General features: G+C 54.8%; 1 protein-coding gene across 9 annotated transcripts; it reads right to left on the bottom strand.

Moving 5' to 3' along the window:
* Nucleotides 1-40: 40 nt before the first annotated feature.
* On the bottom strand, nt 41-9,022 carry DCAF15 (DDB1 and CUL4 associated factor 15). 9 transcript variants are annotated; one of them, XM_055238154.2, is made up of 13 exons: nt 8,853-9,022; nt 7,059-7,156; nt 6,835-6,970; nt 5,491-5,597; nt 5,250-5,389; nt 4,989-5,159; nt 2,008-2,442; nt 1,814-1,905; nt 1,592-1,720; nt 1,418-1,503; nt 1,096-1,200; nt 907-1,022; nt 41-543 (listed from the first exon to the last, which is right to left on the bottom strand). In XM_055238154.2, the coding sequence occupies exons 1-13, from the start codon at nt 8,982-8,984 to the stop codon at nt 488-490; spliced, it is 1,803 nt and encodes a 600-aa protein (XP_055094129.1). In that variant the 5' UTR covers nt 8,985-9,022; the 3' UTR covers nt 41-487. The 9 variants fall into 9 exon arrangements, with proteins under 9 accessions (XP_055094129.1, XP_055094132.1, XP_055094131.1 ...); XM_055238157.2 differs by having other exon boundaries at nt 907-1,016; nt 8,853-9,017; XM_055238156.2 differs by having other exon boundaries at nt 1,592-1,714; nt 8,853-9,017.
* Between the last annotated feature and the right edge of the window lie 8,057 nt (nt 9,023-17,079).

Below are 17,079 nucleotides of genomic sequence, written 5' to 3'. Positions count from 1 at the left end.
CAGCTAGGCCCCAAGCTGCAGTGACAGGACCTCAATGAGGTTCAGAAATTAAAACATTTATTACATGAAGAATGGAGTGGGGATGGCCAGGTTGCCGGCCTGGGTGGGGAGGCTGGGGGCGGGCAGGGCAGGGGGAATGGGGTCCATTCAACCTCCCCGAGGGCAATGTCCACAGCTGTAGCCGAGGAAAGGGGCAAATGCACGAGGGGCCAGGCCCATGCCCAGCTCGGGGTGAAGGCGGGGCACTCAGGCTGGTGGGGCAGGGGGCGCCCTCTCTCTGCCCCTTCCCAACTTAAATAGGCATAAATAAAAAGCGTCCAGACCCTCAGGCCAACAGAGACTGCCCTGCCCAGCCCCGTTCCGCAGCCTAACACTAGTGCCGGTCATCAGTCGGTGGGCCAGCCGGCCAGGAAGAGGCCACCCCAGGGAGGCGGCCGGTCCCAGGCCACGGAGGTAGTTGGAGTCAGTGTCCGGGGCGGCCCGGCCCTCACAGCACGATCCACGTGTATCGCTCGCTGTCCGCCAGAACCTTCAGGGAGCACCCTACAGGGACAGGTGGGGGCAAAGCATAGAGCCCCTGCCTGCCTGGCCCTGCGGCCACACCCTCCACCTGACTTGCTTCTGGCCCAGAAGGTTCCAGAAGGCAGGGACCTTGCTGAGTTGCCCTCCGCCTCTAGCCTGCAACTACCCAATAAATGTCTGTAGCGTGAATGAGTGACCAGCCAGGCCATGACTGGTGGGAGGCTCCTAGGCCCCACACTTTCAGGGCTGCTGAGCTGGGCCTGGCCTGGGCCGCCCTCTCCTCACCAGCCTTCCCACCCCTTTCATCAGCGCTCAGGAATCAGCTCCTGGGTGAGGACAAGTGTCCCTGGAGACCCTGACCATCATGGGGTCACTGAGCCTCACCTTTGTGCAGCGCCTCATTGGTCATCCTGTTGACGTAGCGGCCGCTGCTCTCGGGCACCAGCCACTTCATGACCATGTCCACGCAGCTCTTGCGGTAGGAGCTCCAGACACTGCCGCTGTGGGGGCCAGGGGGTGAGTGGCTCTCATCGCCTTGGCCGCCCCCGACCCTGCCCCCCAGCCCTGCCTCACCTGGTCTGCCCTTTGACCTCAGTCAGGTCGCCTACACTGACTGTCTCGAAGATCCCTGTGTTGAGGTCCCATGCCACCTTGAGGCTGGTGTGATAGGTCTTTGGTCTACAGTGGAGAGGGACACAGGACAAACGCTGGGACAGCCGGGCTCCTGAACCAGGCCCCAGGCTACCCTGAAGGCCTTTTGTCTTTGGAGCAGCTATGGAGGGGCCCAGCCAGGTTGTGGCACATGGAGAGCCTTCTCACGTCCCCACGCCCCCACCCTGAAGTGTCTGCCAGTGGCCCCCCTAGTGGACAGAGAGGGCAGGATCCCCGCGCTCACCGGAGCTGGCCCTCCTCAGTGGGGGACGGGAAGGCCAGGAGCAGCAAGCCAATGTTGATGAGGACCTGATTGGTTTCTGGGCAGACCTGGGGGTGGGGGTGGACGATGCCAACTGCTGAGGGCGACCCCAGAGTGCAGGAGGCCCTGGGCCCACCGTGCCCACCCTGGGCCCACCTCTAGAATGACGATGTCATAGTCGCTGAAAGAACAGAACTGGTGGCCCCAAGTAGCGTCGTGGCGGATGACCTCATTGATAACATATTCGAAGTCTAGCGTGAGCTGCTCCACTGTCAGGTACTGGCCCTGCGGGTGAGTGGGTAGGCGCAGAGGACGGTGCCAACTGCCCCCCAGCAGCTCCCCGGGACTGTCTGTGGCCCGCCCACCACCCACACCCACCTGGACAGCAGTCCGCTCCCGCATGGGCCGCAGGTTGCGGCCACGAAGATCAGTCACCACGAAGGGCAGGGAGATCTTGTCGTCCTCGAACTCTGGGGAGGCAGGAAGTGGGGGTGGGGTGGACGGAGGCCAGGGGCCCCGTCTGGGTTGGTCTCCCCATCCCAGGCCCCGCCACATGCCTGTCCCCCGCTCACCATCCTCCGGCTCCGTCCCCTCTCCGGACTCCAGCACATAGTACAGCTTGGTGTAGTTGACGTAGCCAGGCTCGGGGGCAGGCGCCTCCGAGGCAGGGGGGCTGTCCCGGGATGCCGCCTCTCCACACAGGGCTAGGGGCTCAGAGTGCGCACGGCAGCGGCTGCCAGAGGGTCCTGGGCACAGGGCAGGCCGGGCTTCCTCAGGGGCCCCGCCCTTGGCCTCTTTGGCCCGGCGGAAGATGTCAGCCACAAACTCCTTGGCTTTGGCAATGGCGGGCGAGGGCTCGGGAGACCCAGAGGAACGGGCTGGGGCCGCCTCAGGGCAGAAGCTGAGGAGGGCAGGGGGCAGCTCTGGGCTCTGGGGTTCAGGGGGGCTGGCAGGTGCCGGGGGGCAGGTGCTGTGGTCATACAGGATTTGGCAGAAACTCCTGTCACCTAAGAAGAGATAGGGGTGGAGAAGTGTCAGTCTGGGGTGCTCCCAGCCTCGCTCAGTGTCCACAGGGGTTTTCAGAAACCCACCTTAAGGAGACACTTCTAGGAGACTTGGCTATGCTGAGATCAGTTTGAAACACCCAGAAGGGGAAAGACCTTTCTGTGCATGCACACCATGCATTCATGCGTGCAGACGTTCATGCAAACCCCTTTCTTAAGCTGTCTGCTGAGTGCCCCACACTGAGGACACAGGAGTGAACCAGGCAGACAGAACCCTGCCCTGAGGGAGCCGACACTCTACAGTGTAGAGTGTTCACTACAGTGGCATCCAGGCTCCTAACATCTGCCACTCTGTCAAGGGACATCTTGTGATTTTCACTGGCATTTCTCTGATATGGAAGACCTAAGGCAAAGCCCTCGGTCCTTCCTGACACAAGCCAGACCGCTGCGGGCACACTTCATTCAATCGGGGCCTCTGTCTCTGCCTGCCTAGAGACGACTCCCCCAAGGAATGTGGGGAACACATGGAGAACCCCAGCATATTCACTGAGCAGCCCTGTGGATGGGCCCCAACCCAGGTTTCCTCCAAGCCCCCTACAAGCAACCCCTAGAGAGGGGCCACATCCCCCAGAATGCAGCTCAGGGATGAACTTGCCCAAGGTCACATCTGAGATAAATCAAGTCCGGGCTCCCCTCCACCACCGTGACAGCCCTTCCACAACAGCGCGGGGAACAGACGGTGACAACGGCCAAGGAAGAAAGCACCTCTCTGTGTCAGCAGCTCCCACTGATGACCACGCCCTTTCCCTGGGCTGGCACAGAGCTAATCGTCCGCTGTGGTCGTTCCTAACAGGACTCACAGCCAAAAGGGCAGAGCTGTGTCAACCCTCGCAAGCTGGGGGGTTCATGGCCAAAAACCGAGTAGCCGAGCCTCAGCAAGGGACAGCACCTCACCCTGGTATAGATTGGGGGTGAGGACAGAAGGCCCCAGATATGTCTGGGGACAGAGTGCCCTGGCCCCTGGCTTATTTGTGGGCTGCGTTATATACATTTAATCCTGCCCATTCCCCAACCACCCCCAGGGACAACCATTTCCATGGGGATTTAATGGACGTCTTTGCATCTGAGTTCTTGCAAAATTAAAACGTCTTTTTTTTTTTGGAGATGGAGTCTTGCTCTCTCCCAGGCTGGAGTACATTGGCACAATCTTGGCTCACTGCAACCTCCGCCTCCCGGGTTCAAGCAATTCTCCTCCCTCAGCCTCCTGAGTAGCTAGAATTACAAGCATGTGCCACCATGCCCAGCTAATTCTTGTATTTTTACTAGAGACGGGGTTTCACCGTGTTGGCCACACTGGTCTTGAACTCCCTGATCTCATGTGATCCACCTGCCTCAGCCTCCCAAAGTGCTGGGATTACAGGCATGAGCCACTGTGCCTGGCCTAAAGCGTCTTTTTAATTTATATGAAGTGGTTCCAGTTATAGATTCCTTGTGTTTCACCCACATGTGCACACATCTGACACATGCTCCATGGATGCACATGCAGGGGCCTTCATTGGTGTTCCACAGATGCCCCCAACCCCTTGCCACCTCCTAACTCACTCCCCAATCCCCAGGGAGGGTTCTTCAGGTGGCCCCCAACTCCCCCCAGCAGTCTTGGACATACGGACCCAGTGAGACTCTGCCGGAGGGAGAGACCCGGGCACAGGGCAGCTGGGTCAGTCATAGTCACAATTCTGTTGCCAAATGGCCCCCGGGGCCCCCTCCCTCCTGTTGCTGCCAGCCGGTGGCATGATCCAACCTCCTGACATTTGTCACTGTCAAGGGACATCTTGTGATTTTCACTGGCATCTTTCCGATATCAAACATATAAGGCAAGTGCCTGCCCACTAACCACACCCCGAAATGTCACATTAGCATTTCTCTTCTTAAGAGAAAGGGGCGCTACCCCGTCCAGCTAGCCACCTGTGGCTATTTCAGCTTAAAACAACTGCAATTAAATCCATCACAGGCCAGACACGGTGGCTCACGCCTGTCATCCCAGCACTTTGGGAGGCCAAGGTGAGTGGATCACTTGAGGTCAGGAGTTTGAGACCAGCCTGATCAACATGGTGAAATCCCATCTCTACTAAAAACACAAAGATTAGCTGGGTATGATGGCACAGGCCTGTAGTCCCAGCTTCTCGGGAGGCTGAGGCAGGAGAATTGCTTGAGCCTGGGAGGTTGCAGTGAGCCGAGATCGCGCCACTGGACTCCAGTGAAAAAAAAAAAAAAAGTATCACAAGCTCAGTTCCTCAGTCACATGAGCCACATTCCAAGTGGCTGCTGGAGGCAGCCATGGTGGGACATCTCAGCCACTGGAAAGATCCCGTGGGCAGGGCTGTGGTGGGCGTGGCCACATTTGGACCGCAGCATTCCCACGACCAGGCTGTGTGACCTAGGGAAGTAGCTCCCACTTCTCTATGCCTGGGGCCCCTTGTCTGTGTGGTGGGGTAAGGAGAGGACCCGCTTCACGCGTTGCCAAGTGGCCACGAGACCGCAGGGCCTACCTGCCGAGTGGACGGAGACGGCACAGGCCACCAGGGAGTAGCTGGTGTTGAGCAGCACCACCTGGTCCTTCTTGAGCTGGAAGGCGGGCTGGAAGGTGGGGAAGGGGTAGACCACCTGGTACTTGGTGTGCAGCATGAAGCCATGCCGTAGGCACTGCGCATTCGGGTCTCCTGCAGCAACACACGCCACAGCGGCTCACTCTCAGCCCAGGGCAGGGGGGGAGGGGGCCAAGGGGGCCCTCGCCCCCTCGGCCCCCTCACCTGGGTGGGCCCGGCTGGCATCCTGGCAAGCAGCACAGCGGCCCGGCGGCGGCACGGCCACGGTGCTGACGTAGATGTCGCGGTGGTTCTCGTCGCTCATCATCATCATGTTCATGAGCATGCCGTTGGCCGAGCGGGTGCTGGGGGCAGCACACCCTCAGCGGCCTGGTCGGCGCCTGGGGCCCCCACTGCACACCCCCTGCCCCAACCAGCCAAGGCTCCCCCAGGAGCCTGGTCTCACTTGAAGCCGAAGACGATGACCTTAGAGGCGTCACTGGGCCACTCGCATACGGTCAGGTACAGGTCACTGTAGATCTCCTCGTCCTGGAATAGCCGAACCTGCCGGACCTGCGAGGCACGTTCAGGGTCAGCACCGGATCAGGGAATCTGCGGGGATCCCCCGAAGCTGTAGGATGCAGTCCCTCATCAGGGCTGGGGCTGGGCAGGTAGAAGCACGCCAACAGCACCCGCCACACCCCTCCACCTTGCCTGAGGACAGCCGTGGAGGCTCCTTTCACCAGTGGGGGAGACCAGGCCAGGGCGGGCTGCAGCCGATGGGAACAATGTCCTGGGGGAGACTGCGCCAGGCACTGGTTCCAAGCCCAGCCTACCCTGAAGCCCCTTCAGCTGAGTTCACATGTATGCTGAGGTAACAGCACCCACCTCCTGGGGGGGTTCCAGGAGTCAAGGCTCAAGGCTAAAGCCAGGGTGGGTTGGTCCTAATAAAGCTAACTGGCCTAAGCCAACATGTTCTATAGCTTCATAGGGTGTGTTGAACCAAATGGAATTGCTGCTACTTACCCATTTTGAACCATAAAAATGGTAATTTCTTTTTCTTTTTTGAGACAGAGTCTCACTCTGTAGGCTGGAGTGCAGTGGTTCGATCTCGGCTCACTGCAACCTCCACCTCCCAGGTTCTAAGCGATTCTCCTGCCTCAGCCTCCAGAGTAGCTGGGATTACAGACATGTGCCACCATGCCCGGCTAATTTTGTATTTTTAGTAGAGATGGGGTTTCACCATGTTGGCCAGGCTGGTCTTGAACTCCTGACCTCAGGTGATCCACCTACCTTGGCCTCCCAGAGGGCTGGGATTACAGGCGTGAGCCACTGCACCCAGCCTTCTTTTTTTTTTGTTTTTTTTAGAGACAGAGTCTCACTCTGTTGCCCAGGCTGGAGTGCAATGGTGTGATCACGGCTCACTGCAGCCTCAAACTCCTGGGCTCAGATGACCCTCCTGCCTCAGCCTCCAGAGGAGCTGACTACAGGCACACGCCAATATGCCCAGCTAATTTTTAAAATTTTTAGTAGAGACGGGGTTTTGCCATGTTGCCCAGCCTGATCTTGAACTCCTGGGATCAAGTGATTCTCCCGCCTTGGCCTCCCAAAGTGCTGGGATTACAGGTGTGAGCTACCATGCCAGGCCCTGGTAATTTCATATGGTTGGATCTAACACATGGAATCTTGACGATGACCCCATGAGTACATGATGATCATTTTACACTCAAGGAACCTGAGGCTCAGAGGGTGCTGTGACCTGCCGGACCACATCATCTGAAGGGCCAGTCTGGTGCTGAAGTCTCCCTACCAGCTTGAGCTTGCTGTGAACGTTGAACTCCCACCAGTACAGATGGTAGATGTAGAAGGAGAAGTCGTCGTCCCCACTGCTGCTGGTATAGGAGAGGACGTAGCGGCCGCATTTGGAAAAGCCCAGGAAGATGTGTCTGTGGGGGTGGAGGGGGCAGAGTGGCCAGGTCAGGGCAAGCCCACCACCCCTACCCACCTGCCCCCTTTGCCTGGGCTCAGCCTCACCCTGCATAGAGGAAGTCCTCATCCACAATGTTCTTGAGAGACACGCAGACCCGGGGAGGCAGCTTCCGGAAGAGGCGAGGGGAGAGCTGTCCGCTGATCTGGGGAAGGGGTGGCCAGGGCACTTCAGGCACCATCTGCAGCCCCCACCCTCCTCACCCACGGCAGAGAGGCAGAGCAGCTCTCACCCGGTCCAGCCCAACCCAGCCCAGCCCACCATAATGGTCAAAAGAAGGCCAAGCTCTGGAAGGTGGGAACAACTGAGGCAGATGGGGACAGTAAAGCCAGGTGGACCTCGCTTGAGCCTTCATCTCCACCAGGGACCCACGCCACCTTCCCAGTTCCATCTCTTCAGCCTCAGGTCCCTCTTGACTGAGCCCAGCGTCACCACCCCCCAAGAAAGTTCCCCAATCACCCTGTCCCACGCTGGGCCACTTGCTTCCCTCCCTGAAGGCTGTCCCTAAGCTGTAGGTATTTATCCTACTAAGGAGGCTGGGACAGGGTCCTGACCTGCACCCATCTGTTCCCAACCCACCAGCCTTCAAACAAGGGGGCTCCTCCTGCTGGGGGCCAGTCGAGGCAGATAGAAGGGTGAGCCTAACCAATGACCCAACTCCCTGTTCCCAATTAACTACCGCCATCCACCGGAATCCAAGGGAATCCCTCATCCCCAAAACTTCACCACGGAAGGATCTGCAGGGACTGACAGGCAGAAGCCAGGCACAGGGATATCCGAGCAGCCTCAGTCTTGCTACCCAGGCTGACTGAGGAGACACAGCTCTGCCTTCAAGACATTCCAATCTGATGGGACGAGTCCTGTCTGGGAAGCTCCCTGTCTGATGGGAGATAGCCCTGTCCACATGGAGGTCTCAGTCTGATGGAGAAAACAGCCCGGCCAGCCAGGCCCAGGCCGACAGGGGAGACACAGTCCCTGCCCAAGGAGCTTCCAAGCTAAGGGCGGAACCACAGCCAAGCCCAGGGAGCTCCCAGGCTAAGGGTGGAGACTGTCCCAGCCCAGGGAGCTCCCAGTCAAAAGGGGGAGACACAGCACTGTCCTTACAAAGCTACTAGCCTCACGGAGAAGGCGCAGTCCCTGTCCACAGAGACACAGCCTTGCCCCAGTTACTGCCCACCTGCAAGAGATCCACATTTCTGCCCTCCAGAGCTCCCAAACTGATGGGGGAGAGAGACATCATCCCCCAGCTCTGGGAGTTTACAGTCTGATGGAGGAGAAAGAGCCTGCTTCGGTAACTCTCACTTTGCGGGGGAAGACTCAGCCCTATCCAGGGAGCTCCCACACTTTCAATGGGGAGGCCCACCCAGGTACAGGAACTCCCAGCTCATGTGTGGTCGGGGCTCGGGCAGGGAGAGTAACATCAGGGGGAGGAAGCCCAAAGCCAGCGGCAGGGGCTCTGCAAAGGGGGCGGGAAGGTTCCATTACGGAGGGGCCATGGGAGCAGGGCTTTGAAAAGCCTGAATCGACCCCTTCCTCCTGATTCTCCCTGCGGCCTCTGGGGTCGCCTCCCTCCGAGCCCCCTCCCTGGGGCCCCGCCCCCAACCCCCTCCATCCCAGCCCCTTTGCCGGTCACCCGACACAACCTCCTGCTTCCAGGCCCCCGACTGAGCCCCCTCCATCCAAGCCATCTCCCCCGGGCCCCGCCCAGGCCCTGCATCCGAGCCCCCTCCCCTGGGGCCCCGCCCCCAACCCCTCACCCCGCGAACGCCCTCCTCCCTCCGCCTCCCTCGTCCCTATTCCCCACCCTCCGGCGCGCTCCCCACTCCGGCTCCAGGCCTCACCTTGACCCGCTCCAGCTGCCTGAGGACGTGCTCCCGCCGCCGCCCTGCTGCCCGCTTCCCTCCGGCTCCCCCGGGGCCGCCGCCGCCGCTCCCAGCCCCGCTGTTCCGCTCCGATTTCGAGCTGGGCGCCATTTTCACCCCCTCCCTCCACTTCCGGAGCAACCGGCCCCTTCGCCCCACCCCTGCCGCCTCCTCATTGGTCCTTTTTCGGGACAGCGGCCCGCCGGTTGGGTGAAAGCCCGCACTCGCGCTATGCCTGTCCATCAAAGCCGCCTCGACTCTTGATTGGTAGCGACAGTAACAGCCCCCGCGGCCGGTTGCCGTATTCCCGCCCTGCCTTAAGGACGTACCACTCGGAAGTCCCGTTTGTTCGCCTAGCCCAGACAACTTTGACCTGAATGGTGGATATCTCTGTCTGTCTCAATGGCGTCACGCCCCCTGTGGCTAGCGGGTTTCCATGGAGACCACAGGCGGTCCAGGCCCTTGGGCTGGGCAACGGGAGCCTGTGGTCCACCAAGGCTCGAGAATCCTTAGCCCCGGGCTGCCCGCGCCCAGTCTGGGTGGGCAAAGGCCTGACGAGCATACTTGGGCGGCAGAGCCAGGCCGAGGAAAGAAATTTACAAAAAAGGAAAAAACGATGGGATTCGATGAAAGCTTGTTTCCGATGGGCGGGTTGGTGGGATGATGGTGGTGATAATGATAGCATCAATCATGGATCGCTCCACATGTGACAGACACGGTTCTGAGCTTAAACAGTTCGATGTGGCAGGGCCCTGTTGTGCCCATTACGCAGATGATGGCAATAAAAATAATTGTTGAAGGTCCGCTCCGTGCATCATATTCGTTTACATTACCTCATTTATTTTATTTTTTTTAGACAGAGTCTCACTTTGTCACCCAGGCTGGAGTGCAGTGGCTTGATCACGACTCACTGCAGCCTCGACCCCGGGCTCAGATGATCCTCTCACCTCAGCCTCTCATGTAGCTGGGACTACAGGCGTGCGCCACCACGCCCGGCTAATTTTTTGTATTTTTAGTAGAGACGAGGTTTCACTATGTTGGCCAGGCTGGTTGCAGACTCCTGACCTCAGGTGATCCGCCCTCCTAGGCCTCCCAAAGTGCTGGAATTACAGGCATAAGCCACTGCGCCTGGCCCAATTTTTTGTATTTTTTGTAGGGACGGAGTTTCACCAAGTTGTCCAGGCTGGGTCTCCAACACCTGGGCTCAAGTGATCCTCCCACCTCTGCTTCCCAAAGTGTTGGGATGACAGGTGTGAGCCCCCACCCCTGACCAGCCCGTTTAATCCTCTGAACAATCTAGAAGATAGGTTTTTTTATTATCTTCATTAAAAAAATTTTTTTTGTAGAGACGGGGTCTCACTATGTTGCCCAGGCTGCTCGAAAACTCCTGACCTCAAGCGATCATCCCATCTTGGCCTCCCAAAGTGCTGGGATTACAGGCATAAACCAATGTGCCCGGCTGATTTCAAGGGTTTTAGGAGTTACGTGCCAGAAAACCTAAGACCAAAATATATGGTTTTTTAAAATATTACAACACAATATCACAGTATCACAACATATCTTTTTTTTTTTTTTTTTTTTTTTGAGATGGAGTTTCACTCTTGTTGCCCAGGCTGGAGTGCAATGGCACAATCTTAACTCATTGCACCCTTCACCTCCCGGGTTCAAGCAAGCGATTCTCCTGCTTCAGCCTCCCAAGTAGCTGGGATTACAGGCAAGCGCCACCATGCCCAGCTAATCTTTGTATTTTTAGTAGAGACAGGGTTTCACTATGTTGGCCAGGCTGGTCTCAAACTCCTGACCTCAAGTGATCCACCCACCTCACCCTCCCAAAGTGCTGGGATTACAGGCGTGAGCCACTGTGCCCTGCCATCACAATGTATCTTTAGCCAAAGGTTCCCATGCTTCTTGCATACCCTACGTCTATGGAGAACAAAGCTGTCCCCAAGACAGTGGGGACACCTGGCAGCTACTGCCTTAACAAGTGATCAAAATCAACATCACCAGTGATAAGTCATATTGACATCATGGACCCCAGCTATGTGATAGGGAGGACATTTGTAACTGTCTGATATTATCCCCAAACCTAGAACCTCAATCTAACCATTAGACAACATCAGACATTTATCCCAGATTGAAGAATGTTCTCAAAATACATGACCAGGCCGGGTGCGGTGGCTCATGCCTGTAAGCCCAGCACTTTGGGAAGCAAAGGAGGGAGGATCACTTGAACCCAGGAGGTCAAGACCAGCCTGGGCAACATGGTGAAACCCTCATCTCTATAAAATATCAAAGAAATTAACTAACTCTACTGGGACACATCTATAGTCTCAGCCACTCGGGAGGCTGAGGCAGGAAGATTACTTGAGCTCAGGAGGTCAAGGCTGCAGTGAGCTGTGATGGTGCCACTGCACTCCAGCCTGGGAGACAGAGCGAGACCTTGTCTCAAATAAAAAACAAAACAAGGCCAGGAATGGTGGCTCACGACTGTAATCCCAGCACTTTGGGAGGCCGAGGTGAGCGGATCACAAGGTCATGAGATTGAGACCATCCTGGCTAACACAGTGAAACTCCGTCTCTACTAAAAATACAGAAAATTAGCTGGGCCTGTAATCTCAGGTGGCACACACCTGTAGTCCCAGCTACTCAGAAGGCTGAGGCAGGAGAATCACTTGAACCTGGGAGGTGGAGGTTTCAGTGAGTCGAAATCACGCCACTGCACTGCAGCCTGGGTGACGGAGCAAGACTCTCAAAAAAAAAAAAAAAAAAATTAAAAAAATTAGCGGGGTGTGGTGGCGTGAACCTATAGTCCCAGCTACATAAGAGGCTGAGGTGGGAGGATCACCCGAGCCCAGGAGGCTACAGTGAGTGGAGATCGAGCCACTACACTCCAGCCTGGGCGACAGAGTGAGATCCTGTCTCAAAAAAAACCCAAAACCCAAAAAACATTACAGGAAATTGAGTGAAGGGAATAAAAGAACTCTCTGTACCTTCTTTGCAGATCTGAAAATGTCTAATTTCAGGCTGGGCACAGTGGCTCACACCTGTAATCCCAGCATTTTGGGAGGCTGAGTCAGGAAGATGGCTTGAGGAGAAGAATTTGACCAGCCTCAGCAACTATCAAGACCTCATCTCTACAATGACAAAACATATTTTTTCATTAGTCGGGTGTGCGGTAGCACGTCTCTAGTCCTATGTACTTGGGAGGCTGAGTCGGGAGGATCCCTTGTGCCCGGGAGTTTGAAGTTACAGTGAGCTGTGATTGCATCAGTGCATTCTAGCCTGGGTGACAGAGCAAGACCCTGTCTTTAATAATAATAATAATAATAATAATAATAATAAAATTAAAAATAACAGCCGGTCGCGGTGGCTCACGCCTGTAATCCCAGCACTTTGGGAGGCCGAGGCGGGTGGATCACGAGGTCAGGAGATCGAGACCATCCTGGCTAACACGGTGAAACCCCATTTCTACTAAAAATACAAAAAAAATTTAGCTGGGCGTGGTGGCGGGCACCTGTAGTCCCAGCTACTCGGGAGGGTGAGGCAGGAGAATGGCGTGAACCTGGGAGGCGGAACTTGTAGTGAGCTGAGATTGCGCCACTGCACTCCAGCCTGGGCGACAGAGCGAGACTCCGTCTCAAAACAAAGCAAAACAAAACAAAAAAATAACAAAAATAAAATAATGTTGTTTCAAAATTCAAAGGGGCCGGGCGCAGTGGCTCACGCCTGTAATCCCAACACTTGGGCCAAGGTGGGCGGATCACTTGAGGCCAGGGGTTCAAGACCAGTCTGGCCAACATGGTGAAACCCTGTCTCTACTAAAAATACAAAAATTAGCCGGGCGTGATGGTGGGCTCCTATAATCCCAGCTACTCAGGAGGCTGAGGCATGAGAATCGCTTGAACCTGGGAGGCAGAGGTTTCAGTGACACAGAGCGCAACTCTGTGTCAATAAATAAACACCTAAATAAACTCTAAGTTTTTAAAAGAGCATGGGGGAGGATTTTTTTTTTTTTTTTCTGAGACAGAGTCTCACTCTGTCACCCAGGCTGGAGTGCTATGGCACCATCTCGGCTCACTGCAACCTCCGCCTCCCAGGTTCAAGTGATTCTCCTGCCTCAGCCTCCCAAGTAGCTGGGACTACAGGTGCATGCCACCATGCCTGGCTAATTTTTTTTTTTTTTTTGTAGAGGCAGGGTTTCACCATGTTAGCCAGGATGGTCAGGATGGTCTTGATCTCTTGACCTCGTGATCCTCCCGCCTTGGCTTCCCAAAGTGCTGGGATTACAGGCGTGAGCCACTGTGCCCAGCCAAGAGGATGTTATGACTGCTATGTGCAGAATGGTCTTGGGGGATGAGGATGGGGGCAGGAATAGCCTTGGGGGAGCTAGGAGGGTAGGTGATGCTGACTTAGATTCATCTACTAGCATTGAAAATGGAGAATACGGCCGGGCGCGGTGGCTCACGCCTATAATCCCAGCACTTTGGGAGGCTGAGGCGGGTGGATCACGAGGTCAAGAGATCGAGACCATCCTGGCTAACATGGTGAAACCCTGTCTCTACTAAAAATACAAAAAAAAAAAAAATTAGCCAGGCGTGGTGGCGGGCGCCTGTAGTCCCAGCTACTTGGGAGGCTGAGGCAGGAGAATGACGTGAACCTGGGAGGCGGAGCTTGCAGAGAGCCCAGATTGCGCCACTGCACTCCAGCCTGGGTGACTGATCAAGACTCCATCTCAAAAAAAAAAAAAAAAGAAAAGAAAAGAAAACGGAGAATACTGGCCGCGGTGGCTCACGCATGTAATCTCAGTGCTTTGGAGGACCAAGGCAGGAGATGGCTTGAGTGGGAGGATTGCTTAAAGTCTCCCTTGATTGCCGGAGACCAACCTGGGCAACATAGCGAGATCCCATCTCTATAAAAATTTTAAAAATTAGCATGAGGGCCTGAGCCTGTACTCCCAGCTACTTGAGAGGCTGAGGTGAGACGATCGCTTGAGCCCAGGAGTTCAAGGCTGCAAGTGAGTCGTGATCGCACCACTGCACTTCAGCCTGGGCAACAGAATGAGATGCTGTCTCAGAAATAATAATAAAAATAAAGAAAGAAAATGGAGAAAAGTGGCCATAGCCAGAGCCAATGGGGTCATTTTCAAGGACAAGATATTGGGATAGGGGCAAGGAGAGAGGAGTTAATGATAACTTTAGCATCTGAGTAGAATATTCAGCAAAATGTTAGTGCCATGTTTTGATATGAGGAGACTAGGGAGAAGTCAGTTTGGGCCAAGTCAATTGAACACGTACATGGGACAAACAGACTGTTTTTCCTTCTATATCACGTCACTCTCAATCCTTCGCTTCTGACACCAGATGCTGGGGGGGGCTTCTCCCAAATCAAGTAATTCCCCAATTCTTTGTGGACGCCAACACGATGTCCTGCAATTTACCTCAATTCTTTTTTTTTGTTTTGAGATGGAGTTTTGCTCTTGTCACCCAGGCTGGAGTGCAATGGTGCGATGTCAGCTCACTGCAACCTCCGTCTCCTGGGTTCAAGTGATTCTCCTGCCTCAGCCTCCCAAATAGCTGGGATTACAGGCTCGTACCACCAGGCCCAACTAATTTTTGTATTTTCAGTAGAGACGGGGTTTCGCCATGTTGGCCAGGCTGGTCTTGAGCTCCTGGCCTCAGGTGATCCGCCTGCCTTGGCCTCCTAAAGTGCTGGGATTACAGGCATGAGCCACCATGGCCAGCCCTTTTTTTTTTTTTTCTGAGGTGGAGTTTGCTCTTTCACCCAGGCTGGAGTGCAGTGGTGCAATCTTGTTTCACTGAAACCTCCGCCTACAACAATTATTATCAAGGTGTTTTTATGGTTTTTTTTTTGTTTTTTTTTTTTGAGACAGGCTGGAGTGCAGTGGTGTGATCATAGCTCACTGTAGCCTTGACCTCCCAGGCTCATGCAATTCTCCCACCTTAGCCTCCCAAGTAGCTGGGACTACAAGTGCATACCACCATGGCCAGCTAATTTTTGTATTTTTAGTAGAGACGGGGTTTCACCGTGTTAGCCAGGATGGTCTTGATCTCCTGACCTCGTGATCTGCCCGCCTCGGCCTCCGAAAGTGCTGGAATTACAGGTGTGAGCCACTGTACCTAGCCAAGACTTCCCGTATTTCTGATCGTTGGTCACTTGGACTCTCCCTTAATATGCATATGTATTTGTTTTCAAATAACTCAACTATACAGGTGCATTTAGACCACTCTTTCTAGCCTATGAATTAAATCATACCTGGAAAATGGCCATAAAACAGGATGAGGCAGGTAAATAGAACTAGAAATTATGATTCATTTCCCACACCCAACTTTGGAGACCAGTGGCTTTGAACACAGAAAGCCTTGGGCTCAGTTTTCCTCGTGGTCCCAACTCCTCATTGCTTCTTTTTTACAGGTCATCCCAATTTTATGCAGTAGTGATAGAAACTCAATTTTTTTTTTTTTTTTTTTTTTGAGACAGAGTCTCGCTCTGTCGCCCAGGCTGGAGTGCAGTGGCGCAATCTCGGCTCACTGCAAGCTCTGCCTCCCAGGTTCACGCCATTCTCCTGCCTCAGCCTCTCCGAGTAGCTGGAACTACAGGCGCCCGCCACCACGCCCAGCTAATTTTTTTGTATTTTTTAGTAGAGACGGGGCTTCACCGTGGTCTCGATCTCCTGACCTCGTGATCCGCCCGCCTCGGCCTCCCAAAGTGCTGGGATTACAAGCGTGAGCCACCGCACCCGGCCTCAATTTTTTGTTTTCCAAGACAGAGTTTTGCTCTGTCATCCAGGCCGGAGTGCAGTGGCTCGATCTCGGCTCACTGCAACCTCTGCCTCCCAGGTTCAAGCAGTTCTCTTGCCTCAGCCTCCCGAGTAAGCTGGGATTACGAGTACCCACCACCACATCTGGTTAATTTTTGTATTTTTAGTAGAGACGGGGTTTCATCATGTTGGCCAGGCTGGTCTCAAACTCCTTACCTCGTGATCCGCCCACCTCGGCTTCCCAAAGTGCTAGGATTACAGGCATGAGCCACCTCACCCAGCGAAGAAACTCCATTTTTATCTGAACATGTGGCTTCCCAGTAGAAAGATGGTATTTCTCAGCCTCCCTTGAAGTTAGCAGTGTGTATCCACCATTTCCTTTCTTTTCTTTTTTGGAAACAGGATCTTGCTCTGTTGCCCAAGTTGAAGTGCAGTGGCACTCCACCCAGGCTCAAGCAATCTCCCCACTTCAGCCTCCCGAGGAGCTGGAACTACAGGCATGCACCACTGTGCCCAGCTAATTAAAAAAAAAAAAAAATTTTTTTTTTTAAATGGAGTCTCGCTCTGTCGCCCAGGCTGGAGTGCAGTGGCGTGATCTCGGCTTACTGCAACCTCTGCCTCCCAGATTCAGGTGATTCTCCTGCCTCTACAAGGCCAGGTGCAGTGACTCACGCCTGTAATCCCAACACTTTGGGAGGCTGACGTAGGTGGATCACGAGGTGAGGAGCTCAAGACCAGCTTGGCCAAGATGGCGAAACGCCGTCTCTACTAAAAATACAAAAATTAGCTGGGCGCGGTGGCAGGCACCTGTAATCCCAAGTACTCAGGAGGCTGAGGCAGGAGAATCACTTGAACTCAGGGGACAGAGGTTGCAGTGAGCTGAGATCATGCCACTACACTCCAGCCTGGGCGGCAGAGTGAGACTCTATTTCAAAAAAAAAAAAATTGTAGAGACAGGGTCTCACTTTGTTTCTCAGGCTGGTCTTGAACTCCCAGGCTCGTGCAATCCTTCCACCTCCACCTCCCAAAGTGCTAGGATTACAAGCGTGAGCCACCTTGCCCAACCTAATTTTCTGAATTTTTTTTTAGAGATGAGGGGTCTCACTATGTTGCCCAGGCTGGTTTTGAACTCTTGTCCTCAAGTGTTCCTCCTGCCTCAGTCTCCTGAGTAGCTAGGATTACAGGTATGAGCCACCGCACCCTGCTTAACTTTTTTGCTATTTAATTCAACAGATGTACAGGGCACAGTGGTGCATGCCCATGGTCCCAACTACTCAGGAGTATTGCTTGAGCCTGGGAGTTGGAGTTCAGACTGGGAAACAGCCAGCTCCTGTCTCTTAAAAAACAAAATAAAACAGGCCAGGTGTGGTGGCTCATGCCTGTAACCTCAGCCCTTTGGGAGGCCAAGGTAGGTGGATCACCTGAGAT

This window comes from Symphalangus syndactylus, chromosome 13 (assembly GCF_028878055.3).
Source record: "Symphalangus syndactylus isolate Jambi chromosome 13, NHGRI_mSymSyn1-v2.1_pri, whole genome shotgun sequence".
In the NCBI taxonomy this organism is placed as follows: Eukaryota; Metazoa; Chordata; class Mammalia; order Primates; family Hylobatidae; genus Symphalangus; species Symphalangus syndactylus.
The sequence above is the reverse complement of the archived record's forward strand: the minus strand, read 5'-3'. Positions and strand labels throughout refer to the sequence as shown.